The 25,640-nt window shown below is 39.5% G+C and overlaps 1 protein-coding gene across 1 annotated transcript in view; it reads left to right on the top strand.

The window, feature by feature from the left end:
- ABHD17C (abhydrolase domain containing 17C) overlaps positions 1-22,284 on the top strand; it is a 30,579-nt gene extending 8,295 nt beyond the window's left edge. The window contains exons 2-3 of the mRNA XM_009276550.1: positions 16,677-16,856; positions 20,771-22,284. Of these exons, the coding sequence (XP_009274825.1) occupies positions 16,677-16,856; positions 20,771-20,990 (400 nt within the window). The 3' untranslated portion in view covers positions 20,991-22,284. The remainder of the gene's footprint in view (positions 1-16,676; positions 16,857-20,770) is intronic.
- The last annotated feature ends 3,356 nt before the right edge of the window (positions 22,285-25,640 follow it).

The raw sequence follows: 25,640 nt of genomic DNA, 5'->3' as shown, positions 1-25,640 counted from the left end.
ATGAGCACATGCACGTCTTTGGGGAAAATCCCTACAATCGCGAAATAAATGTGTAACATCTCAGCTTTCAAAAAGGGGAATTCCATGTGGGTTCACAAATGAAGAATGATGTTGATGTGGAAGACGAGGTTTTAAGTTAGTACGCTTGCCTCAAAGTCCAGAGGGGAAAAAAATTAAATTAGAGGTCATCTCAAAGTATTGCCTCTGGGTTTTTTTCTATTGCAAATTTGTTAGAAAAACTTCATGTGTGCCTTCCTGACAGTAATATTATCTATTGGTACAGTCTCTTGAAATTCTTTCTAGGTATATCTTTCAAGATGAAAATGCTTTTTTTTTTAAACTGTTAATTTGAAATTGATTGTTGGTTTAGACAGTTTTGGGTATGCTTTTAGGAAGATCTGTGTTACCGTGCCTGATTAAAAAAATCCTGCTTACATATAGAAATGTTACTTTAAGAACTTTGACTCTTGTGAGCCTTGTTTATCAGCCAAGGCATGCTGCTGAAACAAGCTGCATACATCAGTGTCTGGCAAATAACCCTTCTCAAGGCAAGCAGTGTCAGCTAGTAGCTCAAAGCGGGGGGGGTGGTGGGGTGGTGGTGTTTGTTGTTTGTTTGACCTTTCTAAAGCCAAGCAGGGTCAGTTAGTAGTTAAAAGCGGGGGGGGTGGTGGGGTGGTGGTGTTTGTTGTTTGTTTGGTTTTTTTTACAGGACGCTGCCAAATTTCTTAAGATCCCAGTATGTTAGACCAGTTACATTTAATTTTGTGACATGCCATGGCCATGTCTTTTTGTGTGCAGCAAATGAACTACTCTGGAGTAATCGATAACGGGATCCAACAAGTCTGAAAATTCTGAGACCAACTTCGACATGTTTCTCAGGAAAGCACCCTTTAAATAGTATGGCTTGAGATGTTTCTCTTTTTAATAAGGTTGTTATAGGATCTTTCTGGACATTCCTTCTCTCTGCTGACTTCTAGTTAGCTTTGCTTTGGATGTTCTCATAGAACTTGAAAAATGGCGTTCAATATCAGCAGAGAAGCAAAACTAGTTACATATTTTTTCCAGTGTATAGATAAACTGAGATAAGGTTTAGATTATTTTGTCATTATTCCATGAATCTTAATGGCTATTTGCAATAAATTAAACAAGACACTTTGTCTTAACTATTACGCTATACAATAAATTGCAAGCCTTAATAATATGCAAAATAAAAGAGGACCCAACAGTAATATGGGGCTAGACTTCTGTTAAGCATTTTGCAACCAAAATGGTGTATGCAACCATCTACACCTTAAAGGAAATTTTGAGTAGTTAACTTGCCGCCTTAAGCATTGGACTGGTTTGTTTGTACAGATCTTAATCTTTGTCCCATCTCTGTATAGTCTTCCCCAACATCTGATTACTTCATTGAAGTAGGATGTTGGCTGTATGACAGCCTGGGGAAAGTGGCATCTTTCAAGAAAAAAGCAGCATGTTCATCAGGGCAAATTTACAAGTCGTCTTCTGCATGCTGTTTGTTCTTTATAGCTTCATTTCTCACAGAAGCGTGTGTATGTTTTGGTGTGTTGTGTTGGGTTTTTTTAATTGAAGTAGCTAATTTGGTATAATATTTATTTTGGAGGTGTTACCTGAGCAATTCTTACCTTGAGGCAGCTGGTCAAGAGCCAGGCAGTCTCCTCCTTCCTCTAAGACTGGAATGTACCTCACCTTGCATATTAAGTTGCACTAGACATTTTCTTCGTAATATTTTTTTGTTGTTCCCTACTGTAAAAAGCTTGTCTATTTTTCTGGTAAAGCATGGTTTTCAATGTGTCTTAATAATACTACAGAAAAAGTTAGTGTTTCAGTCTGGGTATGAGCATCTTAGCAAGTTTAACCAACTGTAAAAGTACCCAAGTTGTAGGAAGAGGTGGGGTAGCGTTTCAGCTACAGTTTTGCTATTTTTATGCATACTGGTTTATGAACATGTAACCTTTGCCTCAGACTGGTTAATAATTACACTGTGACTTAGCATAGATTGCAGACATCTCTTTTTGGATTCAAGAAGCACCCTTTCAGGAGTCAGTACAGTGGTTTAAGATATTAAGTGGTTTAACCTTAAGCCTGGCCAGTATGCCAAAAAGGTGTTGACTTTTGCTGAATCTCTGCCAGCTTCCAAACTTCTGTTTCTCTGATACAGAAACCCTCTGCCCTCTCCCCTGAGCTCTTGCTAATTATTCATGTAATGTGATGTTCAGTTCTAAAGCCCCCAGGCATAAAACCAGTACAATTAGTTTTTTATCCTGTTTTTGAAATTTGTACTAAAAATCAGTCTGATAATGCAGAAACTACTATCTGTGAAGGAATACAGGCACAAATATAATTGTCTTTTAAAAATAGAAATGATTGTAATTTGTATTTGCATGAACAAAGATGATAGAATGTATTTCAGTATAACTTGGATCTGAATGCTTGATGTGAAAGATAAGAATGTCATAAATCCTCAATGTTTGGCCAGTTTTGTAGAGGGTGAGAGGGTTGTAATTATCGAGTTCTTTTCTATCCTGAGACTAAGCAAGCTGGTGCCAAATGTACCACCCTTCCAAATTGGTTGCCCTTCTGTCAAAGCTCATCTAAGATCTGTAGACCATTCTGCGTAGAGCATTGAACAGACGCTATTGATATAAATAAGATCTGGCACCTTCCAGTTATTTCGGGAAATTACCCTTTCTATCCAAAAATCCACTTTAATGATGTTTGTAATGAGGAACATTAAACCTAAGGATCTTGGATGCTTCTTACCTGGATGTAGTTCTACACTTGTTGCATTTCAGCAGCAGGAGAAACTGAACCAAAGATTATTAGTCTCTTTGGTTGGACATTCACAGCAATTTTCTGTTCTTTTTTTATTATGGAGTGTTAATTTGGAATAAAGGAAGCAATGTTAGCTTAAACTTAGCTAATTTTATTACCGGGATTTTGAGGGGGAGAGGAGGAACTCAATTTAGCAAGCATTGTTCATCATTTGTTACTCTGTTTTTCTTCCTTCCCTATTCTGGGCAATAGTCTAATGTGAACTATGTTCTTTCCTGCTCTTCACTGTAGAACTGATCAGGCAGCTGCTTCAAATATTTTTTTAAAACTCTCATTAAATATTTCTATTTTGCCTCTGTCTTGGAAGCTTTGTGGTACTAGGAGAAAGGGAAACACTATTCATTTGTAAAATGTAACTGTGTGGAGAGCTAAATATGAAAAGTGTGTGTTGGGGGAGAACACAGCAGTAGCTTATAACTGAAAGTGCATGTGCCATGAAATGGTGAACTGCAGAAAACCTACATAGCCAAAATGTTACTATCCCCATTGGTGTCTGGCCATAATGTAGACATTAATACACCTAGTTTTCCAGGCACTGCACTGTTATCTGTTATTTCGAAAATAGAAACTCCAACAGCACAAGACTTCTTTATGCTATGCTAGTTTATTGGTAGGCAGTTACGTGCCGGTGTGGCACATACTGGAATTGCTAACATTTTTTTTTCTGCATAACCAGTTGTTCTCTGGTGATACTGCAATCAAGTAGGGAGCCTGCTTGCTTTACAAGGACTGCATCACAGATAGAGGCAACTAGAACACTGAGTAACATCAGGAAGCTGCTTCTCTTTTCCCTTTCACTTTTAGGTTTTTGGTTTTTTTTTTAAATTTTCTAAGATGCATCTGCAGGTCAGTTTCTGCCTTTAGCATCAGCTGGAATAACGCACTTAACTGATTGTGTTAACAATTGTCCTTGATCCACTGCTAGGTACTTCTGCTGCTTATGCAGTAGCTAGCTGTTAATTGGTAAGCATCCTTTTTTGAGGGGAGAAAGCTGACTAGCAAGGCATCTTTCACCAAAAGACTACAAAAGCAATTGGCCCCATTAACTAGGTATGTTGACAGAAAACAAAGTATGCAAGCATGCTCTTTGACCATCGTTAAAACCTCTTGATTTGCACAATCTGGGCAAAAATGTCTTTTACTCCATAGAAGCTTGGATGATGCCAGATGAGATAGCTGGATAAGCTGAGCAAGTATATATGACCTGGTTTCAGGACTGAATTTTCTGATGTGAGTTTAGGAAAGTTATGAGAAAGTTAGTACTCTTCTAAATGCACAGAAGTACTGTTCCCATTTCTTAGATTAACATTTGTTACTTTAAAATAGGTAAAATTTACTGATACTTAATGTTTTTGCATATAATTCAATGCAGGTATCTGTTTCTATAATAAATTTTTTGTGCTATCTTTTCAAGTTCCTGGGGAGCACAAGGCAGGTTTCGTGAGCGCTTCAACCGAACAGGAGAAGTGCACAGGAGAAACTTTGACGCTGTGCTAAATTTTGTTGTTCACAATTCTAAGTAGTACTTACTGGGAGAAGGGATTTCGCCCCTGGGTTTGTGATGATAAAGGCTTTGGCTAGGAAATTTGATTTTTAAGCTCTGAACTAGTTATCTGTGGTCTGCTGTTTCAGAACATCTGGTACTGTTAATCCTGGTGATTGCTGTATATTTTCTTAATCATCTTAGCTTTATATTGACTGTTACTGAGGCCTGAACATTCTTTGTGCTAAAAGTTCATTAAAGGAACATGTGCAAGACGAAAATTAAGTGCAAAACAGTGCAGGTTTAAATATTGGCTTGATAACGTATAGATTCTGTGGAGCAACAGATCTTTAATCCTGGTAGAGTCAAGTCAGCCCATCTTTGAGTGACAGGAATGGAAGAACTTGAGGATGCTTAGGAAGAAAGGAATTTGAGTCTGATGTAGAAGATATAAAAAATGGTGAGAAACAAAGAACACTATTTTCTTGTTTCAGAAAGATGCTGGAAGAATCTTTTCTAGTAATAGATTGCTTTCATGAAATGACTGTCTTTTCCATTTGGCAGTTATCACTCTTGGTATTTGTTAGAATATTTAATGAGTCTATCTGAAAATGGATAATTGAGAGAAGGCAGGAGAGACTCATCAGGAGAGTAGTGTTTATCTGTGAGGCTGTGAATTTGCCACTTCTTTGAAAGCAGATGCTTAAGCGCATACAGATTCACACTGTAATAAAGCTCAGTGTTTGGAGCAATTACGAAACTGGTATGTGTTTTCTCCACTTATCTGGGGGTGGGGGAAAAATAGAGGTTACAGTGTCACTTATCCAAGTAGGATTTCTTCCTATTTATGATTCACAAGACATGTCAGTGCAGAGGAAGGGCCGATTGTTTTGATTTTTTTAAATCAAAAGAAAATACTGCCTTTCGTCTTTAAATCTGTGGAAGTGGTTAGAACAACCCAAAGGAACATGAAATATTTCCAGAGAATTAAAAGAAGACTATCCAAGCAGGGTGTGTGGTCTCCTGGATTACACAGGCCATGACACTTCTTCACTTGGCTTCTGCATAGAGCCCTTTAGCGTTTATGAGATACTGCGTGTCTTTGAGAGAAGCCTAGCCTTATTTAATAACTTTCTTTGCTCTTCTACAGTGCTTGAGCATATTAATGTAAGTATATAAGGGAAAGAGAAATCCTACTGCCAGCTGAGTCATCTTCATATAATGCTGGCTGATAAAATATTCATATACTGGGGACGGATGCATTCATCTGCAGTCGGTTCTTTTTAGGAATATTAGACCAGTGCATTGGTACTAATCACTTTTGTATCAGGACCTCTCTGCCGTTCTCGTCCTCCATCCTGCCTTTCTGCCCTCTCATCCCCTTTCTGTCGGAGACTCTCAAATCCCTGCCAGAGCTATACTGATGCTTCTGGATGGGAAGAAATGATGCGTCCAGGTTGTCTGCTTGCATACTTGCCAGGCCTTATCCATTCCAGCTGCCATGTAATCCCCTCGGACGCTGGCTCTGGTGCTCTGTGGGAGAGACTGCATTCAGATTTCCAGGGATCTTTGAAGACCAGTGTGAAACTGGCTTTAACTTTGTCTGCTGTAAGAGGATTTGGGATACAAACACCTGCTGTTTGTTGAGACTGTTCAACTTTTTCTTTGTTCTCCTCCGTTAGCATTGTGGGGATAATACCTGAATCTCTTTTTATCAGCTTGTTTTCTGGATATAGTTACGATTGTCTGTAAGTGACGTAAGGGGAATGCTGTATCAATGCCACATATTTCATATTTAATGGCTTGTAACCTGTATCAAAGAATCGTTGCAAAACTAGTCATTTAATGCTGTTAATCTTTGAAAACGTGAGGTTCTTTGTAAAAGCTGTAAATGAAATAGCTTTTACTTAGAGACTGAAACATAAATAAAATTACCATAAATAGGTGGAAGAGAATGTGAAAGGAAGGCAAGAATGGAAAAAAACCCCAACAAAACCAAACAAACTAGAAAACAGACCTCACCCCACCCCGCCCAAAAAAAAAGAAAGTTAAGTAGTTTCCTTTTAATCACGTACTGCCCCCCCGCCCCCCCCTCCCCCCCCCCGCCCCCGCCCGCCCCCCCCCCCCCCCCCCCCAGCCTTCCTAATATTAGTGTCCAAAGGATTAACTCCATCTTAGCACAACATTTAATTCTTCTAGAGCATCTAGACAGTTGCCTTCAGCAGAATTCACATAGACTTCTGTTTTAAGATCCTTAGGCTGGGAATGCCTTTTTTTATTAAGTTAGAGTGTGTATAGCTAATCAGCTGTGCAAACCTAGAAGTGTAGAATTTTAGGTGAGCTTTGCAGTTTGATTACAGTTTAGGAATAGTCTTGTTTCGTTATATGCTTATACAGTGATAACTGTGTTTTCAGAAACCATGGCCTGATATATTTAAAGAAAACTTAACTGGTGCCACTTCTTTTTGCCTTGACTGTTCTGGTTTGTGCGCTTGAGCAGTAATTCCCCGCTTTGTGAGCAGCTGAGCTGTACCTGGCGAAAGGGTAGAAATGTCGGAGATGGGTGGAGCAGGCAGCAGCTCGGGTCAAAAGCCACTGCGCTCCTGCTCGGAGAAGTAATCCCAACTCGTGAGTCAGAGGCTTAAGTCTTGCATAGGTGCAGCTCGTGGCAATTAGTGCTGGGGCAGGATGGCCTTAAACTGTTGTGTGGTGCTATAGGTATGTAGAAATAAGGGAAACACATCAGAAAGTTAATTTAGTGTTTGATGTGAAGGAGTCAGGATAAGAGCAGTGCTCAAGCTTGAGGTGTCAGAGGTGCTCCAATAAACAGATGGGAGTACTAAAAGAATAATACAGTGCTCCTGAACAAAAAAGCTTTGAGAACTGTTGGAGAGCGGCAAGATTGCTTCCTCCAGGCTTGTAAACCCTCAGTCTCCCAGTGCTGAGCCAAGGGTGGTGAGGAGGGTTATGTGATGGGCACGGGAGGCGAGCCAGAATGCATTGGCTTACTGTGAATTTTCAGCCTCAGGAATAAGGCAAGGCTCTCCAGTTTGGAAGTAACTGAAATCTAAAACAGCTATGAAAGCACAAAACTTGTGGGACTGTGTAACCAGTGTTAATATTTGCACTCTGTTTTTTTTTAAAGTTTCCTAGGGAATCAGAGGAGACTTCTTTTCAAGCACAGTTTCTGGTTAGTTGACACATACTTGTTTTACCTGAAGTCTTTATATAAAAAGATACTGTGTTTGGGTACATGGATATCATCAAATCTTTCTTGTTCTTCATAACAACCTTATAGGAGTACAATTTTAGGGACTAGTTTATTTCTTCTTTTGGCTTTTGAGTGTAGGATATCCCAAGTGAAAGTGCAGGCTTTTTGCAACAGTAAAAGGATTGTCAAAGTTTTAATGTCATGTTATTAAATGTTGTGAGGAGTATGCTCACCTGTCTTAGCTCTGCTGTATTATAAAACATAGTATGATGTGTGCAGCTGAAATAAAAATACCACAGCAGGACAGAGATGAGATAGAAGCTGGGAGTGAAGATAACGAATTCCTCACTCCAGAAGATACTATAGACCGAGCTTCTCTGTGAAAGCAACAGAGTTTTCTCTGCTGTCTCAGGTTATTTAAATGGACTTCAGAGACGGCTGTATAGATTCTGTACACCGGTTACAGTAAAGAGTATATAATAGAACGTAGCTGACTGAGTTTTTGTGAATTATTGATGCTGTGGTGAATGAAGATAGTTCTTAGTGGCCAGTAAAGGTTTCCTGTCTTTGGTAAATAAAGCTTAAGACTTCTGTATTCCACGTTTATTTGCTACAGAGCATCTTAATTAAATGCAAAATACTTTGTTAAAGTGAACTCCAGTGCTCTATTTTTAAAATAACTGGAGCGAGAGATTCGTTTTAGTGTGCCATCTACCCGTTGTGTCTTGGGACTAAATGGTGTAAATCAAGATTGCTCTAAGAAAGCACTTTGGGAGAAACAAGAAACTATGAAGAGTAGAGAGCATACGTGTATCTTCAAAACCATAACCTAGTGACACAGGGCTGGCTGCAGAACTCTGGTTGATTTCTAAGGTTGCTAAAGCAAAGAAAGTTGGGGGAGGTGGGAATTACATTTGAATACATCCATGTGTTTAACTCCTATCGCCACTGTTACTAGCTTCTTGTCTTTCAATTTACAGTGGTTTTGGATTGCGTTTGCTCCTGTGATTAGGGAGATAAAATAAACCCCCAACATTTAGGGGGGTTTATTTAGGACTTCATTTAGGAAAGTGCTCCCTTCCTCTCATTGCATGAATGCACACCAAGTATTGGAGTGTTATCCACCTTTTGTCATAAAGTAGTGGAATGATAAAGGTAGGAGTTCAAACAGAAGACTCAGTCACGTCATTGCTTGTTTTTGTTAGATGAACTACAAGACTCTGGATTTGCTTGTCAGTGGCCTTCTTGCTAACTTTCACTTGATATGAAGGGATTATAGACGCAAAGTTATTCTGTTCTCTTATATCAGCATGCTCATGGCACAAGTTCCTGCTTAAATTTCAATGCACACTTAATGAAAACTCTGTTTCCTCATTCCCTGCTATCTACGGGGAAGAAAAAATCCCATACCTGCAGTCAGGCAGAAGCAACTGTTCCAAATCTGTTTGTTGTTTATATGTACAACTGCTAGTTCATGTGGTAGACAAATGAGCAACCTAACATAAACCAAACACCAAAATTTAGTATTCTAGGTTATTGTGGTGGTGAAAAGTCATGTTGTAAATACAGTTGAGTTCTCGGTATGAGAGAAAACAAAGAAGGTTTTACTTTGTAGCTCCTTAAAAAAAAATTAAAAATTGATCTGCAAGCACAGATTGCTTATTTTCTGCCCATTCTGTCTGTTGTATCACAACATTTTGCTACTGTTCAGCTAGCTTGGAAGAGATTTCTTCCAGAACGCAAGTTTGCAGAAGTCTTCTTTCCTGGCTGATGATGCATACTATTTTTTTTTTTTATGCTCTTATGGTTCACTTCTCTTTTGACTCTTATTTCTGAAAAATGCTTGAAAAATTAGAATGGGTAGGTGCAGTCTTGATTGCATTTGTCAAAAGATCTCTGCTGAGAGATCATTAACTATAAATGGTTGTGAGGATAGAGCCTGATTTATGAGTAACAGAAGACAGACCGCAGACTGGACCTGCTACCTGCTGGGTCCCTTAGCTGCGGCAAGGCTGGGCTGGCGGTAGGGCGGTGGTAAGTTGGCTCAAAAACGTGTGGTGCAAGACGAGCACGTGGAAGTGCTGCCGTAGTGTGGCACAAAATCCTCCAACAAAATGGGTGTTGAAGGGGGAGAAGGAACTCGCTTGTAAAGGTGAAGCTGAGGGGGGAAAAAAGGAGGGGAATGGATTTACTGTTGGAGAGTGCTTGGTTTTACTCTTAGTCGTGAGCAGATTTACTTTAGTTAGGGAAGGTGTTTCCCACTTCGAAACATGACGTCTTCAGGAGCCTATGTTCAAGGCAGATGAGCACAAGGTAATTTAAGGTTGCATTTGAAAAAGGAGCACTTTTCTAGAGGAACTAGTATTATTTGGATTTTATTTAAAAAAAAAAAAAAAGACGCCCAACACTCACCCCAAAGCTACTCAGTGTAGATTAGCATAATTCAGTTAATTTAAAATGTAATTTCATTACAGTTTGTACCAGAGAATGCCGTGAAATAGCCTTCCTTTACCTACCCTGGTTTTTCAGGGCAAACTTGCAGTGGCTTGGCTACTCAGCAGTGTGTAGATCACCTGCTTTTGTCATGGTTGCTTGAGCTCACCAGCGATATTTAATATCCTTGTTAGGACTTGGTTGAACTTTGAGCACAGTGCTCAATATTTGCTAACAGATCGCTGATTACCCCAAGACGGTAATCAAGAAGCTGTTGTAGTGATTCATGCTTCGGTATAATTAAGTTACTGCAGTGCAAATGATCATCCTAAGAAGTGTCTAGAAGTTGCTTCCGCTTGATCCATTCCTTTATAGGAAAAGATGAGCTGGTACCTCACTGGATTAGTGCTACAGTCACATAGTGCAGCAAGCCTGTAATAGTGTGATATTTGCAAATAACAAACTTCCAAAACAGCCTTTAAGAGGGCATTTTCAAGAGTCATAGGTTCATTCTGTAACTCCAGTGTTAGTCAGCCTATATTGATTAGCACTGGGGTTTCTCCATAGCATAACCAAATGACTATCTGGTGTGGCAGTAAAATAATAGTCATATAAAACTGTGGCAGAATCCTTGATTAAATTTCTCTGGCAGCCATTGAAATTATTTTGAGTGTGAACACATTTGTGGAATTACTTGTCTGTTCCTGTGACAGTGTGCTGGGATATATGCCAAAAAAATTTGTCTCTTTTTTGCGGCTTCATAAGCCAGAATACTATGCAAACCGGTTTTGGCTCTTACGACAATGAAAATGTGAAGTCAAAGAGTACCTGAACGTGAATCACCTACTACTTGTAGACTTGGACAGGAAGGAGGTAGAGGAGGAAGACAACGTCGCATAATTTAAAGAATCGGTGTATATTGTGCTCAGTAAAACAGTGAGGAATTTTAGACCTATGTTTGTGTGAATTCAAGGAAACTGGAGTGAGAAACTGGCACAGGGACTCTTGCTGTGTGCCAGGGTTTCCTGTGAATCTTGAAATAATTCTGATTCTTCTCATTTGACAGTTGTTGTTATGGTTAACACCAAAAATCCTTAATCTAATGCCTTGCTCTCAATTTAGTGTTGGCATTTAGGCTGAAAATCTGCTGTAATTTCTATGGTGTTTTGGCTGACATGCTGGAGTGGTACTTGCTGAAGCACAATGTGGAACTCGGTGTTTTGTTCTGATATTGTAAATTACTTGCGATAATATTTATTGACAGAACTTCTCTTTTTGACGTTTTTTTAAACTTAAAGGTCCTACAACATAAACTCTTGTTCAAGGTATGCAATCTGCATGTGGGATTTTTACTTAACTGAAGATTTTTGTTTTTCCTTTCTACCCCCAAAATTAGACTTTTAGATTCATACCAGATTAAATAGCCACTTATTTCTGAAAATGTAGATGCATATCTTATGGAAGTATATAATGATGCTATAGAAAAACCTATCTGTGTTTCTTAACAAACAATCTAAATTTCTCTGTATTATAAAGTTTAGAGATAATGCATTTTGAAAAGGGAACGAATAGTATGTTGTGACAAATGGGTTTGTATAAACAGGAAGAAACAGACTTGAAGGATAGCCTGAGAAGATCTTCTTATAACTGAGCACGGGTATGTTCTAGTAAAAATACTCCAAAGTCACTATTTCCTCCAAATGTGGCATGATTTGTGTCGCTCCAGATGTATGCTGGATTTTCTTTGTGTCTTGAAAATGAACTATTTTGTTGTGGTGTTTCCCTTGAGAGGGGAGTGCAGAGTTTCAAACTCAGTCTTCTTGCAAGAACACATGAGCTAGTTACCTGGTTTTCCTGGCCTTTTATCTTTATATACTGTGGTGTAAGGAAGAACTTGACCGCCAGTAGCTGCCTTAGTTTAGTAGCAGTTAAGCGGTAGGTCTCAACAGCATTATGAAATGGAGTTTGTGTGGTCAGAATGCTCTGCCTAGATGGTTACTGTGACTGTTTTTGAAAACTAATTTGTTGCCGTTACTATATCCATGCTGTTCTGTATGCTTTCCAGTTTAGGTAAGGGATATTGGGGCAGCAAATAGCATAAAACTTCAAAGCTGAAAATATAAGGTGTGGTTAACTTCACAGATTCAGTAAGCCTGAAAAAAGAACTGGCCTCATTAATGAATAAGTATTTAGCACCTTTGAGGATTGGCACAGATGCTGTAACTTTGGCTGTGAACATTGCAGGGCTTCAGCTGTATGACATGTCTGTAGTCCCTGAAGCAGCATTCCACTAGCGCTTTCAACTGAGTAAGGAGAGAGTAAAAATAGCAATTGTAAACTTTCCATCCGTATCACTCAAAGCTGAAGCCCTGGGGAGGGAGGGAATCAGTATCTTATGCTCATAATTAAAGATGCTTTATGATAATACATAGTTTGTACATAGTGCTGTCAGGCAGAAAGCATTAAGTACTTTACAAAGGCAATTGATACCATCATCTGTGTTGTATGAGGAAACTGAGGAGGGGCATGGACCAAGCCACAACCATACAGCTGACTGAACTAGAAGTAATTGTGTCCCATGCTCCTTTGCTGTCAGCAATATTCCCAATCTGTCCCGCTGACCTGTTGCTGTGACTGAGGTCTTCATTACCCTGCGCAGAAGTAAGTAGAAGAGTCTGGGGTGTGGATTCTTAATAGCCAACTTCTGTGCGCATAGTTTGTGCTGGCATAAGGAGACCAGAATTGCTGGTAAACCTAATCTGTATAAATTGAGGCAGTAACATGGCAAAAAACCCAAAAATACTGTGTTACTATTAACTGTGGAGTGTGTTGGTGCCTTAGCTAGACCTGGCCTGAATTGGGAAGTTGTCGGTGCAGATAACTGTACTGATTGTACAGCTGGGGTTTTTTTCTGCACACATAAGAAATGTAATCCATAATCCACATAATCTGCTCATGGGTTATTGAGAGTAGACTAGGCTGGAGAACTTTGCCACCTGGTAAGTGTTTGTGGGTAAGGGGGAGCAGAAATGGTTGCAATCATTTTAAACGATAGTAGCTTTGCACTTCTCAGTAATTGACTTCCCTTGGGGGAAAAAAGCATGCTTGTCTTTTGCCTTCCCCCCCCCCCTTGTGAAATCAGTGTTTTACATATGCCTACGGTAACTGTTTGAATTGCTTCCTACTTTGGTTCTGCTGAAGGCTGCTTTCCACAGTGCAGTGTTGCCCTCCTTGTTTTGAACTCTCTGATGGGCTCCACAGGAGAAGTGCAGGAGCATACCCATAAATTTAACTTGGGTCTCCCGCTCCGTCCGATGGAGCTCTGTTTCCACAGAGACCAAAGCTTGTGTGTTTCAAGGAAGGTATTTTTAGGAGCTGCTGTTTAGCTGGTGGAAGGACTTTCTTCCTTAATAGGAGAGCAGATTGTAACAGGATTCCTCTTTTCTCAGTATGTCTTTTGCCTTTTTCTATCACATTCTTTCCTTTTTTCTGTCACTTAGTTTCCCTTTCATTGCCGCCTCCTTATCCGTTTCTGCTCTTCCTCTCTTCTTTTTCACTTTCTGTATCATACTCCTGTTGCACAAGAATCTGATACCACAAGGGACTTTGCAGAGAGTGGGGAAGGGACCCAGCCTTTGCTTAAAGGATACTGTATTTTAAAGATAAAACCCCCAGGTCATTTTGTACCTCAGTTGAACGGTGCTTGCTGAGTCACCAGCTGGGCAGCGTTTGTGAAGATGCAGAGTATCACGGAGCCAAGCCCTGGCCTTCAGCTCCAAGAACCTCGCGCGTGTCAATTATTCATGGCCCTTGCTTATGAGTTGTCATATGTCCTTTGGCCTTGCAATAAATAAATTTTACACGTAGCTCTTTCTGCTGATGTTTGCAGTAAACTTGATGTCTCACCTTCTGATTGATGGCCTAATGGTAAAGGGCTTAAAAAGATAAATCTGTTACAGTAACTCTTCTGTCTTGGAAAGTTGGACTGTCCCTAACTGAAACAGTCCCAGAGATTTTTTTTTTTAGTTGTCAGTCAGTAGGAATACAAAGTAGAAAAGATATTTGACCTAATGACAGGCTACAAGTGCACTAACTCAGTGTCCTAATACCCTTTTATGGTTTTTTTTGGTCAAAATTGTCCCGTTGCCCTTCTGCGGAGTTAGATACTGAATAGTTGTAGCATTTATTTAGTGATGAAGGGCTACTTTAAATTTAGAGATCTCTGTGGGTTTTTTAATGATGCTATAGACTGTATCTGACTTTAACTGGCATGCTATGAAACTGAGATTTTTTTTTTTTCTGGAGTATCTATTGCCACAGCAGCAAGGTGCTCCACTTAAAATATGAGCTGTTTTCAGAAACAAAATAACATCAAAAGGCATGAATCCAAAACAGATCAATGTTGAAGAAAACTGCTATACTAAGGCAATTGTATGTATTGAAGGAATTCTCTTGCCACCCTATGCTGTCCTGTTATCCTGTGATTCTCATTCAAACATCTGTTCCCATATTCTGCTTGGACTGTAAACCTTTTAGAAAGGGGACTTTACATTTATCATGATACTGGAGTTCAGGATGGTATTGCAAAACCTACCAGCATTAATATCACTCCATCCCTCCTTAAGTTCCACGTAGAGGATCTCGTTCCAGTCCCATTTTCTTCTATTCCCTGATATTGATGGATTTCTTCCTGTCTTTTACACGATGCAACAGCTGGTAGGTCAGCAGATTGGATGTGTGTGCTGCCTTCAAAGGTACATGCCTCCAGCACTCCCCAGCCAACAGCTGGAATGAAGTCTGTGAGGACGACTTGGCTCCAAGATCTTGTTAACATGCATACCAAAATCAGCTAGGCTGTACTGTGTGCTGGACTATTTCTAACAGTAAGGGAGAAAAAATTCTAAAAGAGCTTCACAACATCTCTTTAAAAACATCAGGCCATGGCTGTGGTGGTAGACCACCAACGTGAGCTGCTGCTTGGTTACCAAGAGGATAAAATTTTACTCCAGGGAGATATTTTTATACAGTTGCTTATTCATATTACAGTGGATGCAAAAAGCACTCTTATGCTCAGCAGTATAGAAATACTAAGAAAATTCCAGTTTCACAGAGGCTACAATCCAGTCTGGTTTTACTTCATCATAAAACCAGGCAATCTTGACAGCCTGTAGTTGGATGATTAGTACTGGATTATTCTTCTATTGTAATTTTAATTATTAATTGATTATTCTTCCATTGTGATTCTCTCTCTCTTGCACATACCCAATCATTTAGCTGTGTAAAAGTCAAGTACTATCCAGGCCTGCCATGCGCCTCGCTATCAGCTTGGCAAGGGAGTTGAAATCTTCCAGGTGTACATTGGGTATAGCCTAAACTGTAGGTTTTGATTTTTGTTGTTGTAGCAGTGACAGCAGGACTGTAGACAGTGTAGACTGGCAAAAAGACATGTTCTGCACAAATTATTTTCTACTAGAAATGTGTTCTCTTTTGTACTCAATGATTCTTTATACAGCTTGCAATAGGAAGTGGAGTTACACATAGACATCTTCGTAAATATTTTATAATTTATATTATAAATACACATCTTCCCTTTCCTCCGGTGAAATCCCCAGTCTTGAAAACACTGCAGTAAAGCTCTCCAGTGAGTCTTACCCACCCAAATCCAAGTCACTTATGCTCTGCGGCAAGAAGCCATACTGGTGTAGATGGCCATGTATAGATATATGATTCCTACCAACACAAGCTAACAGAAGCATGCCAATTGCTTTAACTAGATTGCCAAAGCTGCATTGATTTGCAGCTTTCCTAACGAGTTGTGGTAGCCAAATACTATTGTACTTTTCATTTCTTCCTAGCTGCTGTCGCCTCCTCCTGTGCCCCTTCCAAATTCCTTTATATTTTGAATACTTCAAGTAAAAACGGAGTTAGTATCATCCTCAACTTTTTCGCAGCTGTGAAACAGCACACAGGCTAGGACAGTTTTATAGACTGGATGGAAATATTGCGGAGCCATCCAGGACTCCCTATGAACCCTGAATTTTACGGAATGATGTATCTTTATAGTTACAAAATAAGCTTGACATATTTTAAACTGGAAAAGAAAAATGAGGAATAACTTACACTGATCAGAAATTGAAAAAATGAACAGAACTGTCCTCTCAAATGTTTATCCTCCTTGGTGTCTTTAGCTACACTAACAAGGCAGCTTGGTCTTTTTGTTCCAGCTGCGTGGAAAGAAAGGTGGGCAGAGGAGTAACTATCTTACTTAATGGTGGAAAGGTTGTTAGCCTCCAGAATATCTAATTGAAATTCCTGAGAGTGACTCTGGGTAGGGGGGAAGTCTCATTTATAATTTGCGGTGCTGTGGAGTGAAAGATAAGAGGTGTTCGTGAAGATGGTGAAGATTAATGAACAAACTGACATTCCTTCTTTGAGGATAGCTCTCTCCAGCCTGTGTAATATTTTGATTATTTACTTTACTGGACTGTCTTAAAGTTTAGACTTGTAAATTCATGTCTCCTAGGAATAGATTTTAAAGAGCTACAATGGGTAGGAGGGATGCTTTGGTTTTTATTCCCCTCTCCTTTTGTTTTGTTTGTTTTTTTTCTTTTGTGATGCGAAATGTGTTGTGGTTTGTTTTGGTTGGTTTTTGTTGTTTGCTTTTTTTTTTTAAAGGGATGTTTCTTTTCTCTACAGGTATGGTGTTAGTCCTGAGAACATCATTCTGTATGGTCAGAGTATTGGTACTGTCCCTACAGTAGACCTGGCATCTCGGTACGAGTGTGCAGCAGTAATCCTTCATTCTCCCTTGATGTCTGGATTACGGGTAGCTTTTCCTGACACTAGGAAAACCTATTGCTTTGATGCTTTTCCAAGGTATGTATAAACGCTGCAAAGAGGGTTGTTCTATACTCAACATGCTCTTTAGGTGTTTAGAAGGGGCTGATGGTGTAACTTCCCAGGGAACTTTATTGAATTGTCACCTGCATTTTAAACTTCAGATATGCACATCTCCTAAATCCAAGCAGAGATTCACTATGTAAGAAAGAGGCTGATGTCAGTCTCAAACTGACATGATAGTCAGCTCAATGAACAAATAACGTCTTAGTGTTTACAACTAATTTTTCTCCTGTTTTTTGTGTTATGGGTTGTTAATATCAGAATTTTTATGCTGTCAAGTTTGGAGTAGTAGCTTAACCACGGATAATATACCATTAAGTCCTTCAGGCTAATGACTAACAAATTATTAATTGTACACTCTTAACATCTCAGTCAACTTTGATTTAGAAGGTAATATGATATCATGACATGGATGTGCTGTTTTCAAGCTGCTTGTTAAAATATTGCTATAGTTTTACCAGATCAGCAGAGAAAAAGGTATAGATAATTGCTGCTTTTAAAGGGAGAAAACAAGAGAGGGTCAGAGGCTAGAGTGTTAGACTGGTGTGGTTCACTTTTCAGCTTGATTGCGCATTTCATGTATAATCTCGAGGGAGTGCATTTAGTGTTTCTTTGCCTTTGGTCCTTGTAAGTAAAAACACTCCTGCATCTTTGGTATGCTGTCCGTATAAAATCACTAAAGATACCGAGACTTGTATTTGTTCCTTCCTGATGGAGATCATGTAAGATCCTAATGTCTGTGACCGAAATAAAGTAAGTTGCTGTCCCTCTTTTGGAAGACTTTGAGCTTGTTTTAAGAAGCTCTAGAATACTTTACATACAGAAAGCTATATACAACTGGTTTCAAGATAAAACAGTTGTCTTTATAGCCTGGTGTTTCATTTGAAAAGCAATTGCAACAGACCTAAATTAGAGTATCCAAATATTTGGGAATAGTAGAGGTCCTGGGAATAGCAGATGTTCTAGGAATCTTTTAAAACTTCTCATTTGACCCAGTTTAAATTATGGGAGAATATGAGAGGGGAAGCCAGTCTCTTTATAGCAGTGTATATAGACCTGGGGGGGGTGGTGGTGAGGGGAGGCACAGATAAAAAGCTAAGTGGTCCGTGGAAGGGAGAAGACTAAGCAGAGACTCACTGAAGTCTTGTGCAAAGCTTGGCTTTGCTTCGGGAGGTCATGTTTGCAATAAGTGTAGTAGGGGATATTCATAGCATTTGTTATGTTTGTTTTATTTTGGTTACAACAGATTAACATTAGAAGGTGGGGGATGTCGTAGGTATGAATCTGTATGCCAAAACAGCTAGAAGTAACAGTGACCAAGTAATAGTGGCTCTCGCAGTATCTATGTCCAATCCCCATGTTTAGAATTCTTCCAAATAGGTTATTAATTAAATAAGTAGTTAAATTGTTGAAGGTGCAGTCAGAACTTGAAACGCTTATACTCCAACTCATTCATCATCCTCAAACCTGAAATCCAATATTTACAAACGCTTCTGCGAGAGGGGAAAAAACCAAAGCCTTAAAAACAGTTCTGATTACAAAAGTAACAGCGATTAGCTGATATCGGCCAAATCAAATAACAGTTTAAAAAAGAGAAAGTGGGAGGGGGGAACAGTGACAACAGATGTACTGTAGCACTTGGGTATTTTGTTCTTATCCTACTGAGCTGTTCATTGCTGTCAGTCTGACTTCACTTGTACTGTAAGCAGTGAAAATAAACAGCAGTGCACTTTTATGAATGTGTGCAGCTCAACTGTCTGTCTTCACAGCGGGAAACAAAATAGTTCTGTGTGCACCTACAGTGAATTGCTATTATGTGCATTTTATGTTGGGACTCCATGAGAACTTGGTCTCCGTAGATTTTTCTAGCTGCAGAGCGGTGTGGCTAAGAATACTAAGTCTAATGTGCAGTTTAAATACTGCCTTATGAGTCGCTGAGTTGGCAATGGGACGCTTTCCAATTTTCTGCAAAATACAAATATTATCTAGCTTAATGGTCTGTGAATATATGTGAAAAAAGTAGTTTCATTATCTAAATACTGAAGTGAAAGGGGTTTCCTGGTTTCCTACAATAAATGAGAACTTAGTATCTAGCCACTAAAATTGCGTATAAACATCTCTGTAGCTGTACGTAGCTGACATGCCTGTCACATCGTGGAACTCGGGGACAGACCCTTCATGGGCTTAAGACTTCAGTTTATATAGCATGTTGATTATAATGTATTTACATTTGGCTATGATGTTAATTTGGGGATGAAAATTATGGAAAAAAAAAAGCTGCATTATTCTGATGTGTCTCGTGTTCTTGGGGTATTTTTCTGTATTCAGCGTAGTTGCACACAGCTCAAGTTCCAGACAGGAAAAGTGAAATAGTCTGTATTTTAAATTTAAATAACACTTTTCCTCTTTAAATGACATGAAGCCTGTTTTTTTGGAGAAGTATTGAGACAGAAATGTGTTTACACTCAGCTGTTTACTGGAATACCAATGACGGTTCTCTAGAATACTAAATGCTGAGATTTGTATGCGTGAGGTTTAGTGCTTCAGTCTACATCTTAATTTTTAATTAACTTTATATTTTCATAAAGCTTCTTTAAACCTGTTTTTAAGTCAGTGTGTGTTGGCATCTGTATTTTTTAATCATTTTAAGCAGTCTTGAGCACTTCGTAAAATCTCTAGTCTTACCAAAATCACATGCTTTCTTGTTCTTCAGGAGCAGGAAAACCCAAACGCCTCTTATTAGATAGCGTACAGAAAGAGACTTGTCCTTCTGTCAAAGCGAATATTGCCGATACTCATTTTTCCACCCACTTCATCCCATACTCTGCATAATGTCCTGAGCCAATTCTTCCATTTGTTGATGTAAGTGGAGCGGGAAGGAAGCTGAGAGTTCATTAGCACTTGGTGTCTGTGTACTGATTTGGAATTATTGGTGACTACCAACATGAAATGGCTGTCTGGAAATAAAAGCTGGTGCCTGCATGAAGACAGTCGGAGAAAGCTGCTGTTTACCACTTTGAAGTTCATGTGCTACCAGTATGCTTCATAATTGGGGTTTTCTGGCCTGAACTCTTAGGTGTGAAGGTGCCTTTGTCACTCTTCCCTTTCCTCTGAACCCATTTTCCTGTGAGAGGTAGTCACGAGCTGTATCGGTCTGCTAAGTGTAGCTGGAACAAAAGGAAAACAGTTTAAGGCCACTTTGCAGTCAGAGCTGGCGAAGAAGTTGGTTGCATGAAGTAAAATCCTGCGTGAGTTTCTTTTGGTTTGCAGTTAAATATCCTTGTGTAACGCTCTTCTCCCACAGTTTTCTCTTTCGTCATTTGAAGTTAAACAAGCAGTTCAAAGAACAGATAGTTTTTCTTTAGCTGAATCTGCCTAATTTGGGGGTTTAAAGACAGGTTCAAACCTCAGGAGCTGAGGCTTTTTTTTTAATGAAGTCTTATGACTGGAATGTAGTTAATTAGTTCTAATCTGTTAAATTGGAAGGTGATAATGCGTAACGTGAAGAGTCCGCACTGGCAGCATGTCCCATGGAATCCTTCTTGCCTCTCAATGGTTTTTGTGATAGATATACTCACTGTTTGGGGGGGAGGGGGAAGGGGAGGGTGGTGGTGGTGGTGTGCCAAACTTTTATTTGCATGCTGCCTTCCGAGCTTCTTGTTGTTAGAACTGGTGGGATGATGGTGATGGCAGTGCAGGCTCCTGTTTACACGTGCGTTTTGGGAGTGAGCCTTGTTCCGTATCACTTGGGCACAATTCCAATGTTTTGCAGCCATTTAAAGACACGCAGCGGTAGCTGGCTCGTGTATCCGATAGTTAAGCTTGCTTTCTTTAACGGTATGAAAGTTAAAGCCCCAAACTGAGCTACGTTTTTCTTTTCCATCCCCCAGCATTGACAAGATATCTAAAGTAACCTCTCCTGTGTTGGTAATCCATGGTACCGAAGATGAAGTAATCGATTTCTCCCACGGCCTGGCCATGTACGAGCGATGTCCACGAGCGGTAGAGCCCCTCTGGGTGGAAGGGGCTGGGCATAATGACATAGAGCTTTATGCACAGTACTTGGAGAGACTAAAACAGTTCATATCTCATGAACTTCCCAACTCCTGAAGAAGCCTACCTGATTTTACCTCAGTTACTGTGAACGGAAGAAATTACCTGGTTTTGCACATGCTTTAACTGGATAGCTGTAATAGCTTTATACTATGAAGAAATGCCCTGTCTTGAGGGTGTTCTAATCAAACATCTGATGAAATTTGTCTTTTATATCTGGAAGTTATTCTACTAATGCACACAAATATGGTCAACTACTGTAATTCCAACAATTTTTAGCTTCGTTGCCCTGAAGGGAGTGGGAATACTAGCTGCTTATGGGGACACTTTTTACCTAGTGCTGTATTAATTGAAGATCAGTTTTCTCTGTCTCCCTTCAGATCGTTTATAATTCTGTCCTACAAAGACTTCTTTGGGAAGTGTTCTCAGTGCGGAGAGCACAACTGTTATGAGCTACAGCTTGTTCTGAACAATCAGTCATGGGTTCAATCTAAGGGAGTACTTTCTCTGTAAAATTTCTAGCTGTGGTATTGTAACTGGAAAGTTTTTGTGATGAAGTTCCCCCTCCTCCCTTCTAGTGTTCTTTTGTTAACTTACTGATCTTCCCGAGTAAATTATTTAAACATACTTTTTCCTGAAAATAAACAAACTACTATATGGGGCTAAACTCTGTAACGACCTCTCCATTACCTGTATAAACATAACTGGAATATTCTTAAAGGAACTAGGGACAAAATTGCTTTTGTTTAAAAATAAATGTGTAAATTTACTACTAGAAAACTCATTTTAATATTCAGATGGTCTGAATAATAGCCATAACAGACATTTCCTTCTGTAAAGCATTCCTGTAGACTTTTTAAAAGTACTGTACATATTTGAATTTACATTGTGCATAGATTCTTAATTGGTAGTTTTAATTTAAGCCTAGTTACAATAAACTGCAAAATTCTGGTTTGTATATGATTGAATACATTTTGTTAAAATATGTTTTTATCCCTATATTATTTTGCTATTAAAGTTTTATAAAGTTTCCAGGACAAAAACAATTTACACATTTATGTTTTGATGAATTTATGTAACTAAATTTTCATTGAGCTGATCTTTTTAGTTTAGAAGTAATTTGATTCTTTGACACTGGAATCGCACAGATTATGCATCAGAAATGCAAGACACTTAAAAATTGTTACACTACTAGCATAGGTCTAACTTTTCCAAATTTAAAGGCCTTAAATGTACTGTAAGCCTCAGATTGTTGTATAAATTGATCACGATTGATTGCAGTTTGTGTCCTGTTGCTAGAATGCAACACAGTGATTGTAATGGAATAAAGGATGCATGGATTAGAGCTTGCTGAATTTTTTGAATCTTCTTTGGCGCATAATTTTCATACACAAGGGAAGTGTGAAGTACAGATTACTTGATAGAGTAACTTGAATTTCATTATTTAATTCCTTCCTTTCAAGGAAAACTCTCCTAAAGTACAAAGCCACATTTCCATGAAGCTTGGTATGTAAATCAAATGTAAAAGAGATTGTTTTTAAATGGTGTTCAGCTGGTTTTAAGTAACAAAAAAATCATGATTCATTGCCTAGAAGAAACATTTGAACATAGTTGTCGTGAGTCCTTATAACAGGCCTGCAGTTAATTTTCGGCACTGCGAGTGTGTCTATTGTCTTTGATTACTGACTTGGGCCTATTACTGTAAAAGGAGAAAAACTGTTATTTTCACTCTACAGTGGGGGGAAATGAGGACACCCGTCCTGCTCCACGTCGTCTGGATCCTTAGAATTTGGATCTGTGCATCTGTGTCGTCCAGGCTTGAGTTCTCAATGTCCCAAGCAGCAGGGCCCCCAGCTGTTCTCTTGGTGACTATTCCAGCCAAAATTGGCAGGTTTTGCCTAATCATCACCTCAAGCTTGCTGCTTCCCGCCTGTATTTTAAATAAACGTTCAGATGCATGTTTGTTTGTTTGTTTGTTTTATTTTGCACCTTCGTAGATCCACCGTGGATTTTCTTCCATTTCTACACGTGTTCTTCCTGAGACTATAGCCCTGTGGAAACAAAGCTAATGTCTGTGGTGTAGGTATTCAAGGTAACGTATGAAAGCGTAAGCCTGTCCGTGTAGTGATGACGTGGGGGATTTTTCCTTCGTTAGGCAGTGGTTTTTGAGACCCACATGGAACTTTGTGTTGCTCTGAAAACTTCAGCCTACAATGTTTCTTCGCCTCATGACCCCGTCTAGCTACCCTTTTAACTTCAAACTGGTACTTTTACCTTTTCTCCCTATAAATTGATTAATTTTTTTCTTTTAAATTACTACTTTTCTAACTCCTGCAGTCATTTTGTGATTTCTCCTTGCATTTGCTTTGCTTTTTGTCAGTATTCCTCTGTCAATGCGAGCCCCAAATCTGAATTCAACACTGTCATGCGTGTCCCGTGGTCTCTGCACATGCAGCCTAAGTTCACGGTGTTCTGGCTGAACACAGATTTCTACTTCTATCTTTTATTTGTCCAAATTCCTGCCTAACTAACTCTCAGAGGTGCCTTGCTGTTTCTTCTAGCTTTTGCGTCGTCTGTTTTGCTTTGCAAAGTTCATCTACATTTAACTAACACATGTTTTGCTGTTAATTAAAATGCTAATGACCTATCAGTGATCCACTGGTATGGATCTTCTTCCCTCTCTTTTAATTCAATAATTTGTTTACCTGTTTGGTCCCTTAAATAATTTTCCTTGTAGCCCTATTCCCATCCAATAGTTCTTAAGTGAATTCTGAATTTTTTATAATTTTCTGACATAGCCTTTACACAAAATAAATAGTAGTTGTGAGCTGCTTTATATTGTAAACTTGTATCAAAGCATGGCTATTTCAGGCATTTCAAAACACTGCTGCTGGTCGACATCAGAATTACTGGTTGAAAAACCTGTAGCCAACTCATGAAACTACTTATTTAAAGTAATTTAAAGCAACTACTTTGCTTAAAGAAAAAAGGTCAGAACAGAATTTTTAAATGATGGGACAGGGGATGATGTGAGGTTACGAAAGAGAAACTTTGGGCTAAAAAAAATAGTCTGTTCCAGCAAACTGCTAACATTCTCTCATTTAAATGTATCGTGGGCCTTTACGAGAACTTGTTGTGCCTATTTTAGAGCTACCGAGGTGTCACTGTAAAAATGGCTGTCTGTGCCTGGATAAATTATGCAATGGGTCTTCCAAGGGTGTAAGTGATCACTAACATTTTTTTCTTGATGTGGATGCTCTATCCATTTTTCCTGCGTGACTTGCTGTCTTTGTTCATACGGTACAGCCATGTATGACGTACAGTTTTTTTTCAGGAAGGTAAGATGTGGCACATCTGTTTTTCTGTCAGTAGTTGTCTAGTGTTTGTCCTTTGAAAAAGCCGGAGGAAAATATTTGTTACAACTTCAAAGGTAGCATTTTCCAAGGAGTTCGGTATGCATCCTTTTTAAATTTATGTAACTGTTATAAATTTAACTTGTGTTCACATGGAGACCCGTTACCTGCGTTGCCTCTGCTGCATTTTTCTTCCTCGTTCTTCCATGTGATTCTTGTAACTTGGGCGCTGACCCTTTAGCTTTCTAAATGCCCAAACCTGTATTTACGCTTAGTGTTTGTACGCATCTTTTGTAAACTCTGCATCCTACTTGCTTTTTCTAAATGGTGCTAAACATAGAAGTAGAGAACCAATGCACTTTCTTCCTCTGGTTATTCGTTCGGCAGTAAACCGTGATTGTTCTCATTTGGAAAATGTTTTCTTCCCTAGGTCTATTCTCGTGAATGTAAATTGATGATCTCGTTTAAGTCCATTTAGCTTCTCTCTGTATGTCCTTCTTTGTGGAATTCACCTGTCATTTTAATTGAAAATTTCTTGTGTTGCAGATGCAGTCGTTTTGTACTCCCAGCACTGGTTAAGGGTAGGGGGGCTCTTTGATGGTGGGCGCTCCGCTACTGGGGAATGAGGCCAAGCACTGAAACTACCTGCTTAGTATTTATTGCTTTCGAAGTCCGGCAGTAATTCTTAGATCAGATGGGTGTGAATTTCAAAGCAGGAGGTTGTATTTCAGCTGTGCCACGTTTGGGACTCGTAGCTGTGCCACACCAGTAAAAAGGACAAGCTCACCCTCACGTGAGGAGAGTGAGCGCTGCTCCTTTGACACTTGGCCTCTGGCAACGTCTGGTTTTGAAGCTGGGTTCCTGCAGTAACCAGACTGATTTTGCAGAAAGTGCTAGAGTAACGTACCTGCTGTCTTTAACGAAAAAAAAAAAACCCAACACAACCCAAACAAAAAAGAGGAAAACCCAAGAAGACCCCTATACCTTCAGCACATTAATTGTAAATTGTCTTCTGGTGCCTGTAAAGGTAAACACGCTTTGTTCTGGATTTCCTTATGACCCAGCGGTGTGGTAGGCTGTGAGCGGGCAGCACGGTGCTTTCTAAAGTAAAACTCTGGGTCCCTGTAGTAGAGTCGGCAAGTTCTGGTCTGGGCCGCTCTGTCCCCTGCCCTTGTAGCTTTACCGGGGGTCTGCTGAACAGAAAGGTGTGCTCGCTCTTCTGCTCTGCGTGGGACGCGGCTGAAGTTTTTCCGTTCGGTGGAGGCCGGAGCATCTCCGCTCCTCGCTGTGCCGCGGGGCAGCGCTGGTAAGTGCCGGCTGGCGGCAGCTCTCGACATAACCAAGCCCTTGTGTC

This window comes from Aptenodytes forsteri, unplaced genomic scaffold, assembly GCF_000699145.1.
Source record: "Aptenodytes forsteri isolate BGI_AS27 unplaced genomic scaffold, ASM69914v1 Scaffold1, whole genome shotgun sequence".
NCBI lineage: Eukaryota > Metazoa > Chordata > Aves > Sphenisciformes > Spheniscidae > Aptenodytes > Aptenodytes forsteri.
The sequence above is the reverse complement of the archived record's forward strand: the minus strand, read 5'-3'. Positions and strand labels throughout refer to the sequence as shown.